A 17206-nucleotide genomic window follows, 5' to 3' on the forward strand; every position below is an offset into this window, starting at 1 on the left:
ATCACATTCTGGTAGAAGAGTCATACCCTCCCAATATACTACAGTGGGCTGCAAGTAAACGGAATATAATGTTGGGCTTTGATCCATTTGCTTCTAAAACAGAATATAAACGGAATATAATGTGGTGTATCCATGCCCCATAAGTTGTAGAGACCAGGCAAGCATCTTTCCAAGTGCACATCAACATTGCCTTGTTCTTAAGCACATTGAAGGTACCAATATTAGGTAGAAACAATTTTTTATTGATATGGTTTGCAAACATAGGAATGAGTGTAAGGACCTTGTTTGCCTAAACGACCGTTTAACCCATTTACATATTTTTAAATGCTACAGGTGGTACGTCATTTTTATTTAATCGGCCTTTTATCTGTTTAAATGGTTGTTCTGCATGTTTAAATGGTTTTTTGTTCGAATAATGGCTAAACATCAAGCGACCGACTATTTATCGTTTAGTGTTTAGGATAACAATTGTAAGGATCATGTGTTGATAGTCGTATCTTTTAGTTTTGGTGATTTTGATAACAACACAGGTCTCCGACTAAAGTGTTGTGTGTGAATGATGTATTAGACATGTTATAATATGTTTTAGGGACGCAACGTTAAAGTTTAATCAAGATCCGAGTTAAAAATGGAGAATTGAAGAAAGATGAAGATTCCTTTAAGATTCTCCATCAGAGCATTCATTGAATAACTTGATCAGGCCCACTGGATCATGGTGGAATCTAGTAAGGTGTCCAGGAAGTGTTGGATCATAATGGTGGAATCCAATAAGTTGGCCAGAAGGGCAATTTCTTATTTCGCCCATGGTTTAAAATTGTCTTTCTTCCTTGGCCCTGAAACAAAACTTCTTACCTATTTGGCCTCACTCGAAGTTTCGATTTCCAATCTGGCCTTACCGTCATCTCCCGCCTCTAACACCGTTAAGTGGCACATGAAATGACCAAACTGTCCCTGAGACAATATGAGAAACCAAAGGTCACCCAGGCAGCATAACAACATAATTTTGAGCCTAACCAAAGGTCACCCAGGCAGCATAACAACATAATTTTGAGCCTCGTGCTCAAAATTATGTTGTTATGCTGCCTGGGTGACCTTTGGTTTCTCATAATGTCTCAGGGGCAGTTTGGTCATTTCATGTGCCACTTAATAGGTGTTAGAGGCAGGAGATGACGGTAAGGCTAGATTGGAAAATGAAACTTCGAGTGAGGCCAAATAGGTAAGAAGTTTTATTTCAGGGACCAAGGAAGAAAGACAACTTTAAACCAGAGCCAAATAAGAATTTTTCTCAAAATACAATGCGCACGAAATGATACGGTGAAAAGAAGAACTTACCGGTGGATAATACAGTGCATATAAGAGAGGTGGCACAGTTGAAGACCCAAAGTACTGAAGCCCTCAAAGCTTGATTGGTTGGACGGGAATTATTATATTAGAGCAAGAGAAATTTATTTTCGACGGTGACTGAAGAATTGTTGTGGAAGCAATCAATCGGAATCGGATAGGATGATTGACTGATTGTTAACTTGAGCAGAGACCACCGAGAGGAAGAGATCGACTTGAAGAGGGGTACATACGTGGTTGGTTGCCTGGGGAAGGAAACGAACCAGTACCACGCTCACTCTGTGCTCCTATCTCTCACCTGATCAATCAAGCTGCTAACACTAGTACAGAAACGGGTTTTAAATCCCTTCAGTCCTGGTTTCCCAACCAGGAGCACGAATCTAGGACTAAAGGGCTCCTCCTTTAGTCCTGGTTTTTCGCCTAGGACTAAAGGTGGTTGGTAAGACCAACCGGGACTAAAGAGGCCTCCGGCCTAGCCACATGGGGCGGCCCTTTAGTCCCGGTTGATTTTACCAACCAGGACTAAAGGTTTCCTTTTTTTCTTTTTTTTATTTCTATTTTCAATTGATGATTCGTTTTGGTTTTCGAATAGGTTTTCGAATATGCATTCTACGTTGCTAGTAATATACGTATTCTACACGTTTATAATGTTCGAACATTTTGTACAAACTAAAGTATGAAACTAACATATATATTACATGCATATACATATATTGTACGTTATTTTATGTACATATAATATGTATATATATATATATTACAAATAAAGCTTGCATTGTATATTCTATCATATCCTTGGGATAACAAATTCACTCCATCTGGTTTGGCTTCCATGTTTCGTTGACGTCATTGTAGAACTCGTCGGCGGGGTTGGGGACCTGGTCATTAAGAAATCCTGCTATGGTCTCTTGAATTGCTTTCAGTTGGTCACGTCGTATGACTTTTTCCTTCAACCATAGAGTCTTCAATAAAAGTTAAAGGAAAAGTATTAATATATATATATATATATATATATATATATATATATATATGTGTGTGTGTGTGTGTGTGTGTTGGTCACGTGATTACTTATATATATGAGCAACAAAAGAAATTGTGAATATATGAATATATTTATATAACATACTTTGAGGATCTCTTCAGGAGTTCTTTTTGCGTACGCTATGATGAACTCGCAAACATAGTATCCGTAGTAGTTGTTCTCCTGTTCTTGCCTCAGAACCCACTTTTACGAGAAAAAAAATTTGGTGAATTGAAAGCATGCATGGTGTTAATTGAATTATATATATAAATATAGCTAGCACTTACTTTGTGTGCGATTACATCTAGTGGCGCTTTGCAATGTTTAATGTGGTGTTCCTCAATGAAACTTTTCCAAACACTGCGTCCAATAAAATAAAAAATTAGTTTGGCCTTTAATAATTGTTGCAGTTAAGAGATCGGGGTATATATAGTTGCTAGAGAGACCAAATTACCCTTGGATAATATCTATCATGTCTTGGTACTCTATTTGCTCTTTTCTTAACGAGTCTAAGATGCTCAACCGACTATTGGCCATATCGATGACTATCAATATCCAGTGATTACTGCATATGTTTTTATACACAAATATGATCGACATTAACTAGAGTCAACATATATATATATAGGAGATAGCTTAGCTAGTAAGCAAATAATTGAACAAATGTCCATATGATCGACATTAATTATTTAACACTCACTTGAAGTTGTAGGGGAAGAGTATGTCCTTTTTTTGTTGGTTCACTAAGAACCTCATGAGATTTTTCTCGAGTTCAGCTTTCTATTGAGGCGGGGGGTTAGGGTGTTTGAATATGATATTTGGATCAACGAAACCAACATCATTATCCTTTCTCTTTCTGAGTTCTGTCATCTCATATCTGCATATATAAAAATATAGTGTGAGGATATATAATTTATATATATACATGTAGCTTTATATATATACACTTTAATAGTAGAAAATAATCACACTTATAGAAAATAGCAGCTAACTGAGACTTTTGTCGAGAGAGTCCAGGTGGCATAGTTGGTGTAATTCTACAAACTCGACATATATAACATCATCGCCATGGAAGTAATGTTGGTTTCTAACTCTGATAGGAACAAAGGCCTCTCCCCGTTCACACGCCGCCATGTACCACTTGTTTAGTAGGTACATTTGCGTACCCAGTTCACCTAAGGCCTCAGGGTTGTATAAACTCTTTCCATGTTCAAATTTCTTTCAAGGATCCACTTTCGGAGCAGATGGTCCTTCAGCGAGCACTTGGGCAAGGATCCAAACCAGTTTCCACGTTAAAACCGAGCCAGCTCCTCAAAATTGGCGTCTAAGTCTAAGTTCGAACCATATTCATTACGAACGACAAGAGGGGGGACTGATTGTTGCGATTGTTGTCTGAGTTGTGCAACACCTTTCCTTGGTCTAGTCTTTTTCTATGCCGCCTCAAATGACTTGGTGAGAGAGCGGTCGTAGTTCGATTTTGGCAGGGTCTTATGAGATTCCCGCTTTTTCTGGTCCACCTTCTTTCTTAGAAGATCTGGAGGTAGGTAGAAGTACGGTTTCTCCGGGTTCTACCTCGCTTCTCATTGCTTTTTCACTTTTTTGAAGAAACTGTCCACATCTTTTTGTACTGCAGCATTTAATGATGCCTTTTCACTTTTCTCGTAAGATAGTTTTTGGGGAATAACTAGATTAGATGAGGCTTTCTTCTTTGCCGGCTGGTGGGCCAACGACTTCATTTGTGGGGCAGACCTCTTAGGAGCTGGCTTCTTCTTAGTCATCAAGGGAGGCGGGAAAGCCATTGGAGACCTCCTTGGAGGCATTGGAGACCTCCTTGGAGGCGTTGGAGACCTCCTTGGAGGTGGCGGCGGTGGTGGCGTTGCCACCTGATTGTCTAAAGAACTATGATGATCTGGAGATTGAGTAATTAGACTTAGGTTGGCGGAGACCCTGCTGTGTGAGTACAAAAAAGAATAATTAGGTATAAGAAATTATTATTTTTAATCATGCATGTCAATAGAAAATTAGTGAAATTTTTTTTGTTCACTTTTGTCCGCACCTATTGTATGGCAATTGAGGAAGCGGTAGTGGACTAGAGACCTCAGGAATAATGATGTAGCACTTGCGCCATAGTATGAATGTCTTCTCTGCTTCTCCTAGAGACTTCTCCCCATCACCTCCTAGAAAGTCAAGAGCCAGATCACTAAAACCTTTGTTAACTCTATCCACTTAACGCTAACATATCCAGGTGGTATTATTGTCCCATGGATTCTTGGTGTCTTGGTAGGATCTGGAGGAGAAAAAACACCGAGAGCCACCATGATTGTGGCATTCTCTTTTGGAATATGTAGCTCACATGATGTAAATGGTGTAGTGATGTCATCCACGAGGAAACGTAGCATTGCGTCATCTTGATTTGGCAACTCCATGGAAGCGCAGCTGCTTTTCAACTGATCAGGGGGCTAATATTAATGTTGATTCCTAGATCTGATGCCTGCCTTTGGGCACTCATTGCTATTTGCACTTGCTTTATGATTTTGTCTTGCATTCTAGCTTGCATGTTTTTTTTGCGCTCTTATGCTTGAAGCAACGCCTCCCATGACTCACGAACATATTCCTCCAACCTACTGATCCGCGTTGCTTCCTCATCCTTCCTTCTCTGCTGGCTTCTGTAGGTATCTCTGTCGTTAGAGAAACCATGCTCCCAAGAAATGTTCCGTCCTAAACCTCTCATTCGGCCACTGTGTTCAGCAGTCCCGATGGCATACGTCAGTTCATCCTTCTCTCTATTGGGCCTGAACGCACCAATAGCTTTAGCTTGTAGAGCATAAGAAAATCTTTGTGTTGCTCTTTCGAGTTTTGGGCCATGAACTAGCTTCCCGGTCTCTAGGTCCAGTCTTCCCCCATGAGCGAAAAAACAATTCTTCGCACATTTGGGTCAATTGAGTGATTATGGTGTGGTACCCTTGGCAAGAATGTCCACTTTCATTTTTTCCCACTTGGGAATGACAGTCGCGTAGCCACCAGATCTCATGCCATGGTGGTATACCTTCTGTCGGGCATTCTCTTGGTTCCTTCTCACCCGTTCCTCACCCTCTTCCGATGTCTTGTACTGTAAAAATCATTCTAGTAGGGCCTCAACTTCGCGAGCGGGCCCCTAGTATTGAAATTGGGCTTTAGGTTCTTCTTGATGTATTTCGTGTATAGGGATTTCTTCCAAATAAATGATAATCGAAATCGTTCGAATTACTTCGAGATCTCGTTTTAAGTCTGGAATTGTGTGGCCATCTTCTTCATAGCCCACTTTCGAACTAGCTCCTTCAATTCATCATCGTTGATATCATCATAATCATCTGCTTGCAACGTGAAATGTTGAAGGATATTATCCCAAATTAAATTCTTATCAAGATCAGAGACAAAACTAACATGAGGCTCGTTGATCTTTTGCTTTCATTCACGGGCACTGATCGGAAGTCTATCCCTTACAAGGTACCCACAGTGTTACACGAATTTCCTTGCATGTGGACCAAGTGGTTCGCCTGTCTCGATATTGAATTCCGATATTATGTAGCGCCCCTCCAATGGCTTTTTTGGGCCTCGAATATTTTTGCTTTTCGCCGTTGTGGTCGTCGATCCAGAGGGCTACGTATAAAAAAAGAATAAATAAATATCATGTGTACACATAATAGATGATAGATATTCAAATATATATACAATATTCAAATATATATATAAATATATATACATCGCCAGTATTTTCTTGCACAATATTTTCTTGGTTATCTTCAAGAGCCAGGTATTGACTCCCGTCATCTACATCCAGCTGGTCACCATTGGAAAATTGAGTGCCGGTGTTGATAATATTCATCATTTCTTCATCCATATTGTCTCTCGGGACAACCATCTAGCTTTTACTCCACTAGATATATCTATAAAAAATAAAACATGTTTCAATAAATAACCATCCGTACTAGTTGACCTTGCTTACGTGATCATCTCGTCGAGCATTTCTCCACCGGACGGCACCGTACGTGGCCAAGGAAGAGCTCTGATTCTACGAGGAAGGGAACACGGTCTTCCACGACCGTTGCCGCTCTCCCTCGTAGAATCAAAGCTCCTCCTTGACGTCCGTTACCGCTCGGCAGAGAACATGCTAGCCGAGATGAACACGGTCCGCAAGTTAAACAAGTACGGATTTTCTACAATTTTATAACTATTTTCTAAGTTTTTTATTTCATGGAAAAAATAATTCTAAAAAATAAAAGGCATGATTTCTAAGTATTTCATTTCATGGAAAAAATAATTCTAAGTGACCTGCTCGATATCGGCGAGCTCGCGGGCGTTTAGGTTGCCGAGGATAGTAATATTTGTAGATGATATTTGTAGGTCTGAAGTTATCAAATATCCATCAAATTATAGCTCAAAAACATATTTCAATAAACAACCATCCGTACTAGTTGACCTTGCTTACATGATCATCTCGACGAGCATTTCTCCACCGGACGGCACTGTACTTGGCCAAGGAAGGGCTCCGATTCTACGAGGAAGGGAACACGGTCTTCCACGACCGTTGCCGCTCTCCCTCGTAGAATCAAAGCTCCTCCTTGGCGTCCGTTACCGCTCGGCAGAGAACATGCTAGCTGAGATGAACACGGTCCGCAAGTTCAACTAGTACGGATTTTCTACAATTTTCTAACTATTTTCTAAGTTTTTTAGTTCATGGAAAAATTAATTCTAAGATCACGTAAGCTGCCGCTTTGTCGATCCGATCCGACGGGGTTTCACCAGCGCTGAGCGTCGTTTAGGTTGCCTTGTTTGACGGTTCATTCATGATCGATTCACACTACTGACAAGCACATACAAGAGATCAAAAAATAGCATAATCATGTCCATTATTTTGGTTGACATAACATGACACAAATGTAACATGACACAAATGCTACTGATAGGCACATACAAGAGAAAATAGCATAATCTTTTCCTTGGTTTCCAAAACATGTCAGCAGCCAAAACTTGTGAACAGACAACATCTTTCCTTGGTTTCCATTTGTACCTAGCTGCAGTGAGGCAGCACGGGGAAGGCTCGGGCGCGCTCCGGTTGTCCAGCGAAGAAAAAAAGATTGACACTTAGTAAACAGACATAATTACATGGGCTTAATTTCTTGTCACTTCCTAAGGTATGTAAAATCTCAATATGAACTCTATATCCTTTATGTTTTGAGGGGATATATGCTGATTTTTTTTCAAAACCTTACTGTCAGGACATTGTATCATGGATTATAGCAGGCATAACACTGAAGGAAGCTGTCTGAATGAGTTCGGTATGCAGCACATCGAGAAAAGACTGGATTTACCATCCTAATCTTGACTTTGAGTCACTCATCACCGTCATCCCATCCATCAGCTGGGCGCGCACGGGTCGAGCAGCAGGTAGACGGTGGCCTCCGGCATGGCCTCGCGGCGGCACGTCGTGGGCGGCGCCGTCCTCCTCGACGGGACCGGGACCGGGACGTCGTCCTTGGTTGGACATTGGAGAACGGCTTTAGCCTGGCGGCTCGAGAAAAAGAAAATGTATCTACTCACGGTCACGGATAAGGACTGCCAGCGAAAACGATGCAATTGACAGATGTGAGAAGAGACCAAAATGAAAGCTTCTTCAATGACTCAATTATTATGTCTCCGAACCGATCTACAGGCTGTTCGCTTGGTCGTAAACGATCGTAAATTTTTAGCTAGAACAATATTTTTCTCTCATACCAAACCAGCCAGCGGTAATAATCTATGATCGTATAGGATCGTATCAGCAACCGCTGAACGGGCTGCTGCTAGTAGAGGATTACGTCAGACTTACTTCAAGATAGTAGTACCAACGAGACGGAGACGTGCTGGCTGTCAGCTTCATCCGATCCCGTGCTCGGATCGTTGATCTAACTCGTCTTTCACAGTTGGTCGCCATCCCTAGCTCGACGAAGACTACTTGGTCAATCATTTTCTTTATTTTGGAATATACACGATACATGTTAAACGTTTTTTTTATCATACAATACACACTTCAAAGCTTACTGAACATCGGAAGCTAAAGCTGACAGATAAGCCTATGATTTCGTTGGAATCCCTATAGTTTTGTGTAATGGACATGCCTACTCGCACACCAGACAGTGCTAGGTAGCTGTGAATCCTCTTTGGGCCATCTGGCCCGGCCGTCATGAATCCAAACAAATACATTTGGCCAGCACTCTCAGTCCTGGGCCCAATTCAATTGCATTACTGTTGACGCCGCACAGCCGACGCGTTGGAGCCTAGAGCACAATATTATTGGGCCCTATTTTTGCCCTCATCTAAGCACGCACGCATTTTGGCACATCCAACATTTTTCTTTTCATTTCTTTTCTTTTTGTTTTTTTTTTGCCATGGTAACGTGGTCTCTTTTTCATTTCATTTTATTTTTATTTTCCTCTGTATTTCAATTCTCCTTTTGTTTATTCAAATGCAATTCATCCTTCCATTTAATTTTATTTCTTTTATTTTTTCTCTATATTCTTTTAAGATAGGAATATATTATTCTCCTCAACCAGATTTTTTTCCTCATGAACCAAAATATTATTCTCTTTGCTTTCTATTCTCTTTGCACTCATAGAACCAAATACTTTTCTTTTGAAATAGAATATTGTTACCCTAACCATGGAATATTATTCTCCTAGACCAAAGTTTCAATCTATTCATAATTTTCATTTATTTTACTTTCTACTCATGGACTAGAATATTCTCTTGACCTAGAATATATATCATTCACGTGAACCTAAAATATTATTTTTCTAAAAACATAATATTGTTCTGTTGGACTCGAGTATTTTTTCTTTATGAATCCAATATTCTTTTCATGAAACATGGAATATTATTCTCCTAAACTTGGAACAAAGTTATTTTTCTAATTTGGAATGTATATTATTTACTTTTCCCTTTTAATTTTATTATTGTTTAATTTAATTTTTGTCGGTGCAGAAAGTGACATACTAGTAAATATTTATAGTTTTGCTGTACGTTGTGATCGGAGGTGGTCTAGTATTCAATGACATAGGATTTATACTGGTTCAGGCAACGTGCCCTACGTCCAGTCGGGGTCGGTCGGTGACTTTATTCCTGAGCCCAGGTGCTCGAAGTCTGTAGTGGGGTTACAAACGAGAAGGAGAAAGGAGGTTGTATACAAGAGGTTCGGAAGGCTCCGACCGGAAGGGTTGCGGTCAAAACTCGGTGGTGCTGCGGTTGTAAGGGGTTGGTGTCGATCTAGTGAGTCTGAGCTTGAAGAAGTCGATCTCCCCCCGTTGGAGGGAGCGTATCCCCTTTTATAGATGAAGGGGATGGCTCTACAGGTGAGGGAGAGAGAGTACAGATATTTCTAAGCCTTGCTGCCTACGGTGATGTAACTGCATAATGGTTGACGCCCCCCAATACTATCGATGTCGCTGTAGGATGTCAGACGTGTACGAAAAGGTCGAGCTATCTTCTTCAGGAAGGATGACGTTGGTACCTGCAAAATACTTCTGGATGCCTAGTGGCATGTGAGGAGCCGTGCTATGTTCACCCGGTATGGCAAATCCTGGAGCCTATACCGCAATCGATGTCTAGAGACACGCGGAGGGGGCTTACCATATGAGAGTTTCTAGCGGCCCCTACAATACTTTGTGTCAGGGTGGCTGCAAAGCACTGTTCCGTGCAGGGTATGGTCCCTGGTACAGTGGTTTTGACTTGTGAGCCATGCCTTGCCTTTCTTCACATGCCTTCTGGTTCTTTCCGAGCGGGTGTCCCCGGTCGGATGGTCCCCAGTCGGAGAAAAGCGATGAGCAGGGTTTTCTATGAATCCCGGTCGGAGACACGGGGTCGGAGTCAGAGGCAGTCCTCGGATCAGGCTTTCCAAGTGGAGGCCGTGCGGAGGTGACCGGGGCCTGACGCTAGCGCTCCGATCGGAGAGGCCGTTCGGAGCTAGCCTAAGCATGAGCTAGTGCTCCGGTCGGAGAGATGGGCCGAAGGCGGCCTGGGCCTAAAGCGAGTGCTCTGGTCTGTTGAGTTCAGACTCTTGGGCCGGTCCAGAAGAAGAAAAGGCCGTTCTTCTGGGCCGGGCCTTGGTATGGAAGCCGGTCCCCGAGGGACCCCGGGTTTATGAACCCGACAGGAGCCCCCAAGCCCCTGGGCGATTCGGACAGAATGGTTTGGGGGATTTTTGTCTTGTCGGCCGCGGGTGTAGCCCCCGAGCCCTAGGTGGTTCAGGCTGAACCGGTTGGGGGTGTTGTCTTAGCAGGCGTTTATGCATGTTTTTTAGTTTGAGACGGAATTTTGTTTAACCATGGCGTCGTTGTGCAGCCAAGGTGTTTTTAAGCGCGGGGATTGGATTGAGACAGAACTTAATGATCCTGGCGTCGGGGATCGGACGATGAAGTTTTTAGTTTTTGAAACAAGCCCTGGCGTCGGTGTGCGCCGTGAACGGAAATAACTTAGTTTTGGATGCAACAGAGTTCGATCTTTGGCGTCGGTGCGTGCCGTGGGATCGGGGAAGGTGGAGTCACGAGTAGACCCAGGCGTCGGTGCTCACCGTGGATCGAAAGAGTTAGTTTTAGTTAGTGAAGCCGTCTGAAGCCGTTACGTGAGTTAAGGAGTCGCGGTCCCAGGAGCCATAGCCGGATGTCGCCTATCCCGTCGACGCGAGTTAAGGAGTCACGGGCCCAAGCCGTAGCCGGATGTCGCCTATCCCGTCGATGCGAGTTAAGGAGTCATGGAACCAAGCCATAGCCAGATGTCGCCTATCCCGTCGACGTGAATTCGGAGTCGTGGTCCCATGGCGTTTAAACCCCCGAGCCCTGTCGGGCCTTCATGGGGGCTATGAGTCGTTTTTGCGCTACCCCATCTGGTTCCTCACAACCGGAGGGGCTGAGTTTCATCGCCTATCCCGATCGCTCGGGCTCAAAGACTAGCTCGGTGAGCTCGCTAACGGGTGTGATCGAGTGGAATCTGGTCCGTCGTTCATGACGGGGTCGGCATAGCCCTCTTGTGGCATTCCACTACTCCTTTACCTGCAGCTCGACAGATGCCTAGGTCGTTCCATAGACTGACTCGGGTGGCCTGACGGCCTCCCCTCGATGGAGATTCTGTGGGCTTGGCGAGAGGTTCAGGATCGAACGAGAAGGTTGAGATGATCCGGTTTGCTAGACCGGGCGAAGGCCACACGGTGCTCATCTACGGTTTTCTCCCCTGGCTCTGTTTGGTTGCTCATGTCGAATGAGGCAAGCCACCGCTTCATGGCGCAACATGGAGCGTTTTGATGCATTTTCGCTGCACGTGCGATGCTTAGTTCCCGAGCCCCTAGGCGGTTCATGCCCTAACCGTCTGGGGGGTTCAAGGCGTATGAGATGAATGCGTGTATGGATGTATGAATGATTTGTAATGAAATAGAGGGGCTTTGATGGTGTTTTACCTTGAAGACTAGAGCGACGGGGTTCGAAGAGCTCTAGTCAGAAATGCCCGTCCGGGACCTGCGCTTGTCAATCGTGGGTTAGCCCTCGTGTGAACAGTTTTTAATGAACATATGCTTACCTTGATGACCTGAGAGACGGGGTTCAGAGAGCTTTAGTCGGAAATGTCCGACCAGGACCCTGTGCTCGTCATTCGAGACGGAGTCGGCATGGCCCGCATGGGGCGTCCCTTCGCTTCCTTCCTGTATCTCAGGTACTTGTCCTGAGTGAATCAATTGACTTAGGAGTCCGATTGATCCATCCTAGGTGACTTGATCGACTCAGGGAGGTCTAGTTGTCTCCCGACGGAGATTTCGCGTGGTGGCGCCTGCACGGCTGGAGTGACAGAGTTCAGAGAGCTCCAGTCGGAGACGTCCGGCCGGTACCTGCGCTCAGTCAATCGTGGGTTAGCCCTTGTGTGAACTGTATGTATTAATGAACACATGCTCACCTTGGTGACCTGAGAGACGGGGTTCGAAGAGCTCCAGTCGGAGCCGTCCGACCGGGACCTGTATCTCAGGTGTTTATCCTGAGTGAATCGATCGACTCAGGAGGCCGGTTGGTCTCTCCCGGCGAGACTTCGCTGTTGGATCTCTCTAGGTCACGCCTGGGGAGACAGGGAGCCATCCGCGTGTGGTGACTGCTTCGGTTTTCGTGCCTGGCGTGAGGTAGTGGCTGGTCGTGCGGTAGTGGTGGGCCATGTCCCGGTCATGTCCGTCTGATCAGGAGCTTTTCGTCGCGTGGGCACGTCTCGTCGATCAGGGGGCGTCCCATCTGCATTAAATGGAAAGAGAGAGAGAGAGAGTTTCTCGCCCCGCCGCTTTGCCTTCCTGATCGGCACGCCCTTTCCTAACCGCTGCTCCCTTTCCTTTAAGTAGGAGAAGAGAGAGGGTGTTCGCCTCGTTCTTTTGCCTATTCGTCATCTGCCACCGCCGCCTTTCTTTTTCCTCCTCGTCGAGAGTGTTCCTGATAGCTTTGGAGGTTTCTAGGAAAGGAAGGGGGAGAGAGCGAGGGAGAAGAGGAGAACTCACCGGAATGTCGGACTGGAGGTCGTCCACTGTGAGGTCGTCGGTGCTGGAGGCGTTCATCATGAAGGGGTTCCTGCCGCCGCGGGAGGTGGTGCACTAGAGGGTTCCCGGGAAGGAGGAGGAGTTCCCACAACCTCGTCCCGATGAGGTGGTGTCTTTTCTTACCTTCCACGAGCGTGGGTTAGGATACCCCGCGCATTGGTTCCTGCACGGGCTTCTCAACGAGTGGGGTCTGGAACTGCAGCACCTCAATCCGATGGGGGTGCTGCACATCGCTGGCTTCGTCACCGTCTGTGAGGCTTTCCTTGGGATGGAGCCGCACATGGACCTCTTCTGGCTCTTCTTCTCTGGGAGAGCGATGGTGGACTGGAGTTTAGCCGAGATCGCTTTGGTCAGAGGCTTCACCCTACAGAGGAAGCCGCACGCAGGAGGCTCGTATCCCGCGTACTCCCCATGTGATTCCAACTGGGGATGGCATGGGGAGTGGTTCTACATTAGGAATCCGGCGGGGGCGCCGTTTCCAACGTTTACTGGCGAGAGGCCGGTGAAGCAGAAGAGTTGGTCATGGGGCTGCGCCCACACGGAGAGGCACAAGGTGGAGGTCATCGAGGAGGAGCTTCGAAAGCTCATAAGGGACGACCTTGATGGGGTGCGGGTGTTCCACACCCTTTACCACCACCGAGTGCCGTTGGCGGAGAGGACACACCCGATGTGGAAGTATGACGGTTAGTTGGACCCCGACCGTGTGTCACTGGAGGAGCTGCCGGACGATGAGATCTAGAGTCGCGTCGGCCGAGTGCTGCAGCTGAGGCCTAATGAGACGGTGGTGGGAAAACCCATACCGTTTAATGCCTCGATCATGCCCTCGCTAGTATGCTCCCTCACTTTGCTCGTGCCTTTTCCTCTTCCCCTCTTCTTTTTTGATTTTGGTTCATTCATTCCATAGGGGCTTGGGAGGTACAAGTCCCGGTCGCACCTTCCTAAGGGGGCGGTGGGCTGGGCCCGGTAGGCCGCCCAGAAGGAGGCGGCAGATGCCTGGAAGAAGAAGAAAACCAAAGAGGTTCAGTAGAAGGAAGAGAAGAAGAAGGAGGTCGCCCGGCGCATGAGGGCCAGGGAACATGCGAGCGACGTCGAGTCAGAACTCGCGTCAGATGATCCTATGGATCTGGACGACATGGCCTTCTCCGACGAGGAGGAGAGTCAGGAGGTCGTTGCGACCTCGGCGGTGCATCGTGACCCTATGGCGACGTCTGCTGGCGAGGAGCAGGAGGCCGGGCGGCGCGCAGAGGTTCCTGCATCGAGGAAGCATGCGGCCAGCGCGGACGCCGTTGGCGAGCGAGCGGTGAAGCGGATGCGGTCACCGCGCCCCTCGGCGGTGTTGCTAGCTCCACCGTTGCCTGTGGCGGATGCGGCTAGACGAGCCGGGCATTCCGAGGAGCGGCCTGACGAATGTGCGGCGGCGGGACCGGGGCCAACGCCGAACTTGCGGCCGGAGGAGGCCCCGCCTACCGTGAATGCGGCTGAACAGTCTAGGCGGTCTAAGGGGCAGACTGGCGCCCAGTCGACGCATGACTCGTAGTTGTGGGACGCCCCGGCCGCTGCTCTGGTTAGGGAGCCTTGAGCCGGAGGTCGTGGCGATCCGCAGGCCGAGCAGGAGCAGATTGGGTCGGCATCGACCCCGTCCGAAGTGAGGGGCGCGGGTCGCAGTCCGGGAGCGGTCCTCGTCTTGTGGGCGCATCGAGGTCGGGGTCGGCCTTCAGAGTTGTGCTGCTCGCCACCCGGTATGTCTTTCTCTGTTTTCTTTTGGTTTTTTGCTGGCTGAGCTTTTTGTTGGAGTGTGACTGACCCATACCATCCGTCAGTGGCTTGGGGATGCCGGGGATGAGTATTGCCCCGACTACCGTGCAGGAGACCTAGAAGCCTGTTCTGCAGCGTGTCACGACGGCAAGACCTTTCGTTCCGGGGATGGTGCCCTTCGGCTCGGCTGTTAAGGAGGCGGCGGCTGTGGCGTCGGTGTTAGCGGTGATCCCAGTGCCGATGGCGGCGGTGACTCTCATGGCGGAGGCAAGGGAAACCGAACTTCCTACCTTGCTGGGTAGAGGGTCGCGCGGCTCGCCCTTGCCGTCAGAGCCGAAGGCGCCGAGGGAAGACGTGGTCGGGCCAGGGTCAGGACGCCCCATGGCAGCCTAGGTCGACGAGGTGGTGGAGATCCCGTCTGACGATGAGGCGGATGTCCCAGCGGAGCCATCGGTGTCATTGCAGCAACCCGCCGGTGATGTCACGGCGGAGCCGTTGGTGCCATCGCGGAGCCTGACGATGGTCCAGTCGGTGGCTGGGACCTCTGGTGGGCCGGTGGCGTCACCGCGAGACTTGGCGGTGGCACGGTTGGAGGCTGGGCCCTCTGGTGAAGTGCCGGAGGGTGACCTGGAGTGGCCCTGCCCTGAGCACCCAGCGAGCACGTGGTTCGTCCTTCGCAGTAGCGGATCCAGCCAAAATTCCACTGATGTCATAAGTACTACGTCATGGCTTAAGTTCACATATGAGCATCAATTTACAATGAAAATCTCAGGAAATCGTTGCTGTCATCTGACAGCAATGAACAGGGCTGGCTCCACCCCTGGTCCTTCGGGAATCCCAGGAGCGTCAGCTCTGGGACATCTTCGGAGGGCAGGGGCACGTCACGATATCATAACTCATCAAGCTGACCGCGCAGCTCGAAAGTGCCCGGAAGCAGGCTTTGTTTGCCCGGCAGTTGGTTGAGGGCGATATGCAGCTCGCGGCGGAGGTGAGTTTCTGGTACTTGTCTTTTACTCCTAAATCCCTTGTCGGTTGTTTTTAGTGTGCTTACCTTTCATAGGAGATAAGGAAGACGTCATCCCGCAAGTCCCACTTCCTCCGGTCGGAGTACGCCCGGATGGCCGAGCTCGAGCGTCGGGCGGAGTCTGCTTGCCGCGAGTCCCGGGATCGGGCGGTCGAGGTGGCCGTGGCGCGGGCAGAGGGGCAGCATGCGGAGGAGCGAGCGACTACGGCCGAGAAAGGGCTCGAGGCGGCAAACGCCCGCCAGGAGAAGACTGAGGCGGAGTTGCGGGCGTCCCTGGCGAACACCGAGGTGGCGCTTCAGGAGGCCTTGGCGGCCCTTGATCTAGAGCGCGCTGCCCTAGAGTCAGTGGAGAAGGCCCTGGAGGTGGAGCAGAGGGCCCGGTCGGAGGCGGATCGAGAGATGCACGTGCTCCTGGGCCAGGTGATGGAGACGGAGGATGCGAGTGCCCGGCTACGTGAGCAGGTGGCCCAGCTGCGCGAGCAGGTGGCTCGGCAAGCGGAGGATCTCTCCACCCTTGAGGATTCTCACGTCGGTATGTCCCCTTTTTGTTTTTTGTTGAGTTGGCTTTTCCCTCAGCCTGTTTCTAAGCTCGTTGCTCTTCTCGCAGAGCTGGTTGGAAAAGTGGAGGTGCTGGAGTGGGACCTAGAGACGACCAAGGCGATGCTTGGCCGGCGTACGGAGGAGCTGGCCAAGTCCCGTGAGGAGCGTCGTGCTCTTGAGGGGGATCTCGACCAGATCCGCAACGTTGCCCAGCACATCGTTTCAGAGATCTTTGGGTCAGCGCCGAGCACCAGCGCACCCGCCGTCCAGCTGGCGGAGGTCCTAGGGGAGGTTCGGGATCTTATTAGATCCGGGCTATTCTACGGAGCGTCGGGGCTGCTGACCACGGTGGGGACGCACCATCCGCACCTGGACTTCACCACCATATGTAGTGGATACACTGAAGGCATGAGCATGGCGGACATCCAGTCGATCGAGGAGCACTTGCTGCCGCACGCGCGGTCGGTGGCAGATCAAGTCTCCGCCGAGTGGGTGATGGACGTCCATCGTGAAGACCTAGCCAAAAGCACGCGTGGAGAGGATGCTGCAGAGCTCTCGGATGGCGAGGAGCCTGGGTCGGAGGTGAATGTCGCCCCAGTTTTGGTCGAGCTGGATGCCGTGCCGTCGAGAAGTGAGCAGCCTACGCCTTCGTCGGTTGCACCGTCGTCGGATGTCACCGGGTCGGCCTAGTAGCATGTAAAAATATAATAGTAGTTAGTAAATGTAGGAAGTTTTAAGTTCATGGGGAAGCCCCCGTGTAAGACGTTCGTGGTGTGTTTTAATGACTGCAATTGGTTTTTGTTCTTGTGATAGAGTCGCTCCGTTCGGGGAAGCTTGTTCCCTTTCGTTCCTTAGTTTTCCCTTAGCATAATTTTGTTTTCAATTTCTTTCTATCTCGTACCTGCCCGTTTGTTTCGTAGGTTACAACTTTGCGAGCTCGGGGCGTGGCCCGCGA

At 48.3% G+C, this 17206-nt stretch overlaps 1 protein-coding gene across 1 annotated transcript; it reads left to right on the forward strand.

Moving 5' to 3' along the window:
* The first annotated feature begins 15657 nt into the window (after window positions 1-15657).
* On the forward strand, window positions 15658-16941 carry LOC136451231 (uncharacterized). The gene is made up of 3 exons (XM_066451958.1): window positions 15658-15675; window positions 15748-16243; window positions 16319-16941. Exons 1-3 carry the CDS (start codon window positions 15658-15660, stop codon window positions 16939-16941), a joined length of 1137 nt encoding a protein of 378 aa, XP_066308055.1.
* The last annotated feature ends 265 nt before the right edge of the window (window positions 16942-17206 follow it).

Source organism: Miscanthus floridulus, chromosome 1, assembly GCF_019320115.1.
Source record: "Miscanthus floridulus cultivar M001 chromosome 1, ASM1932011v1, whole genome shotgun sequence".
In the NCBI taxonomy this organism is placed as follows: Eukaryota; Viridiplantae; Streptophyta; class Magnoliopsida; order Poales; family Poaceae; genus Miscanthus; species Miscanthus floridulus.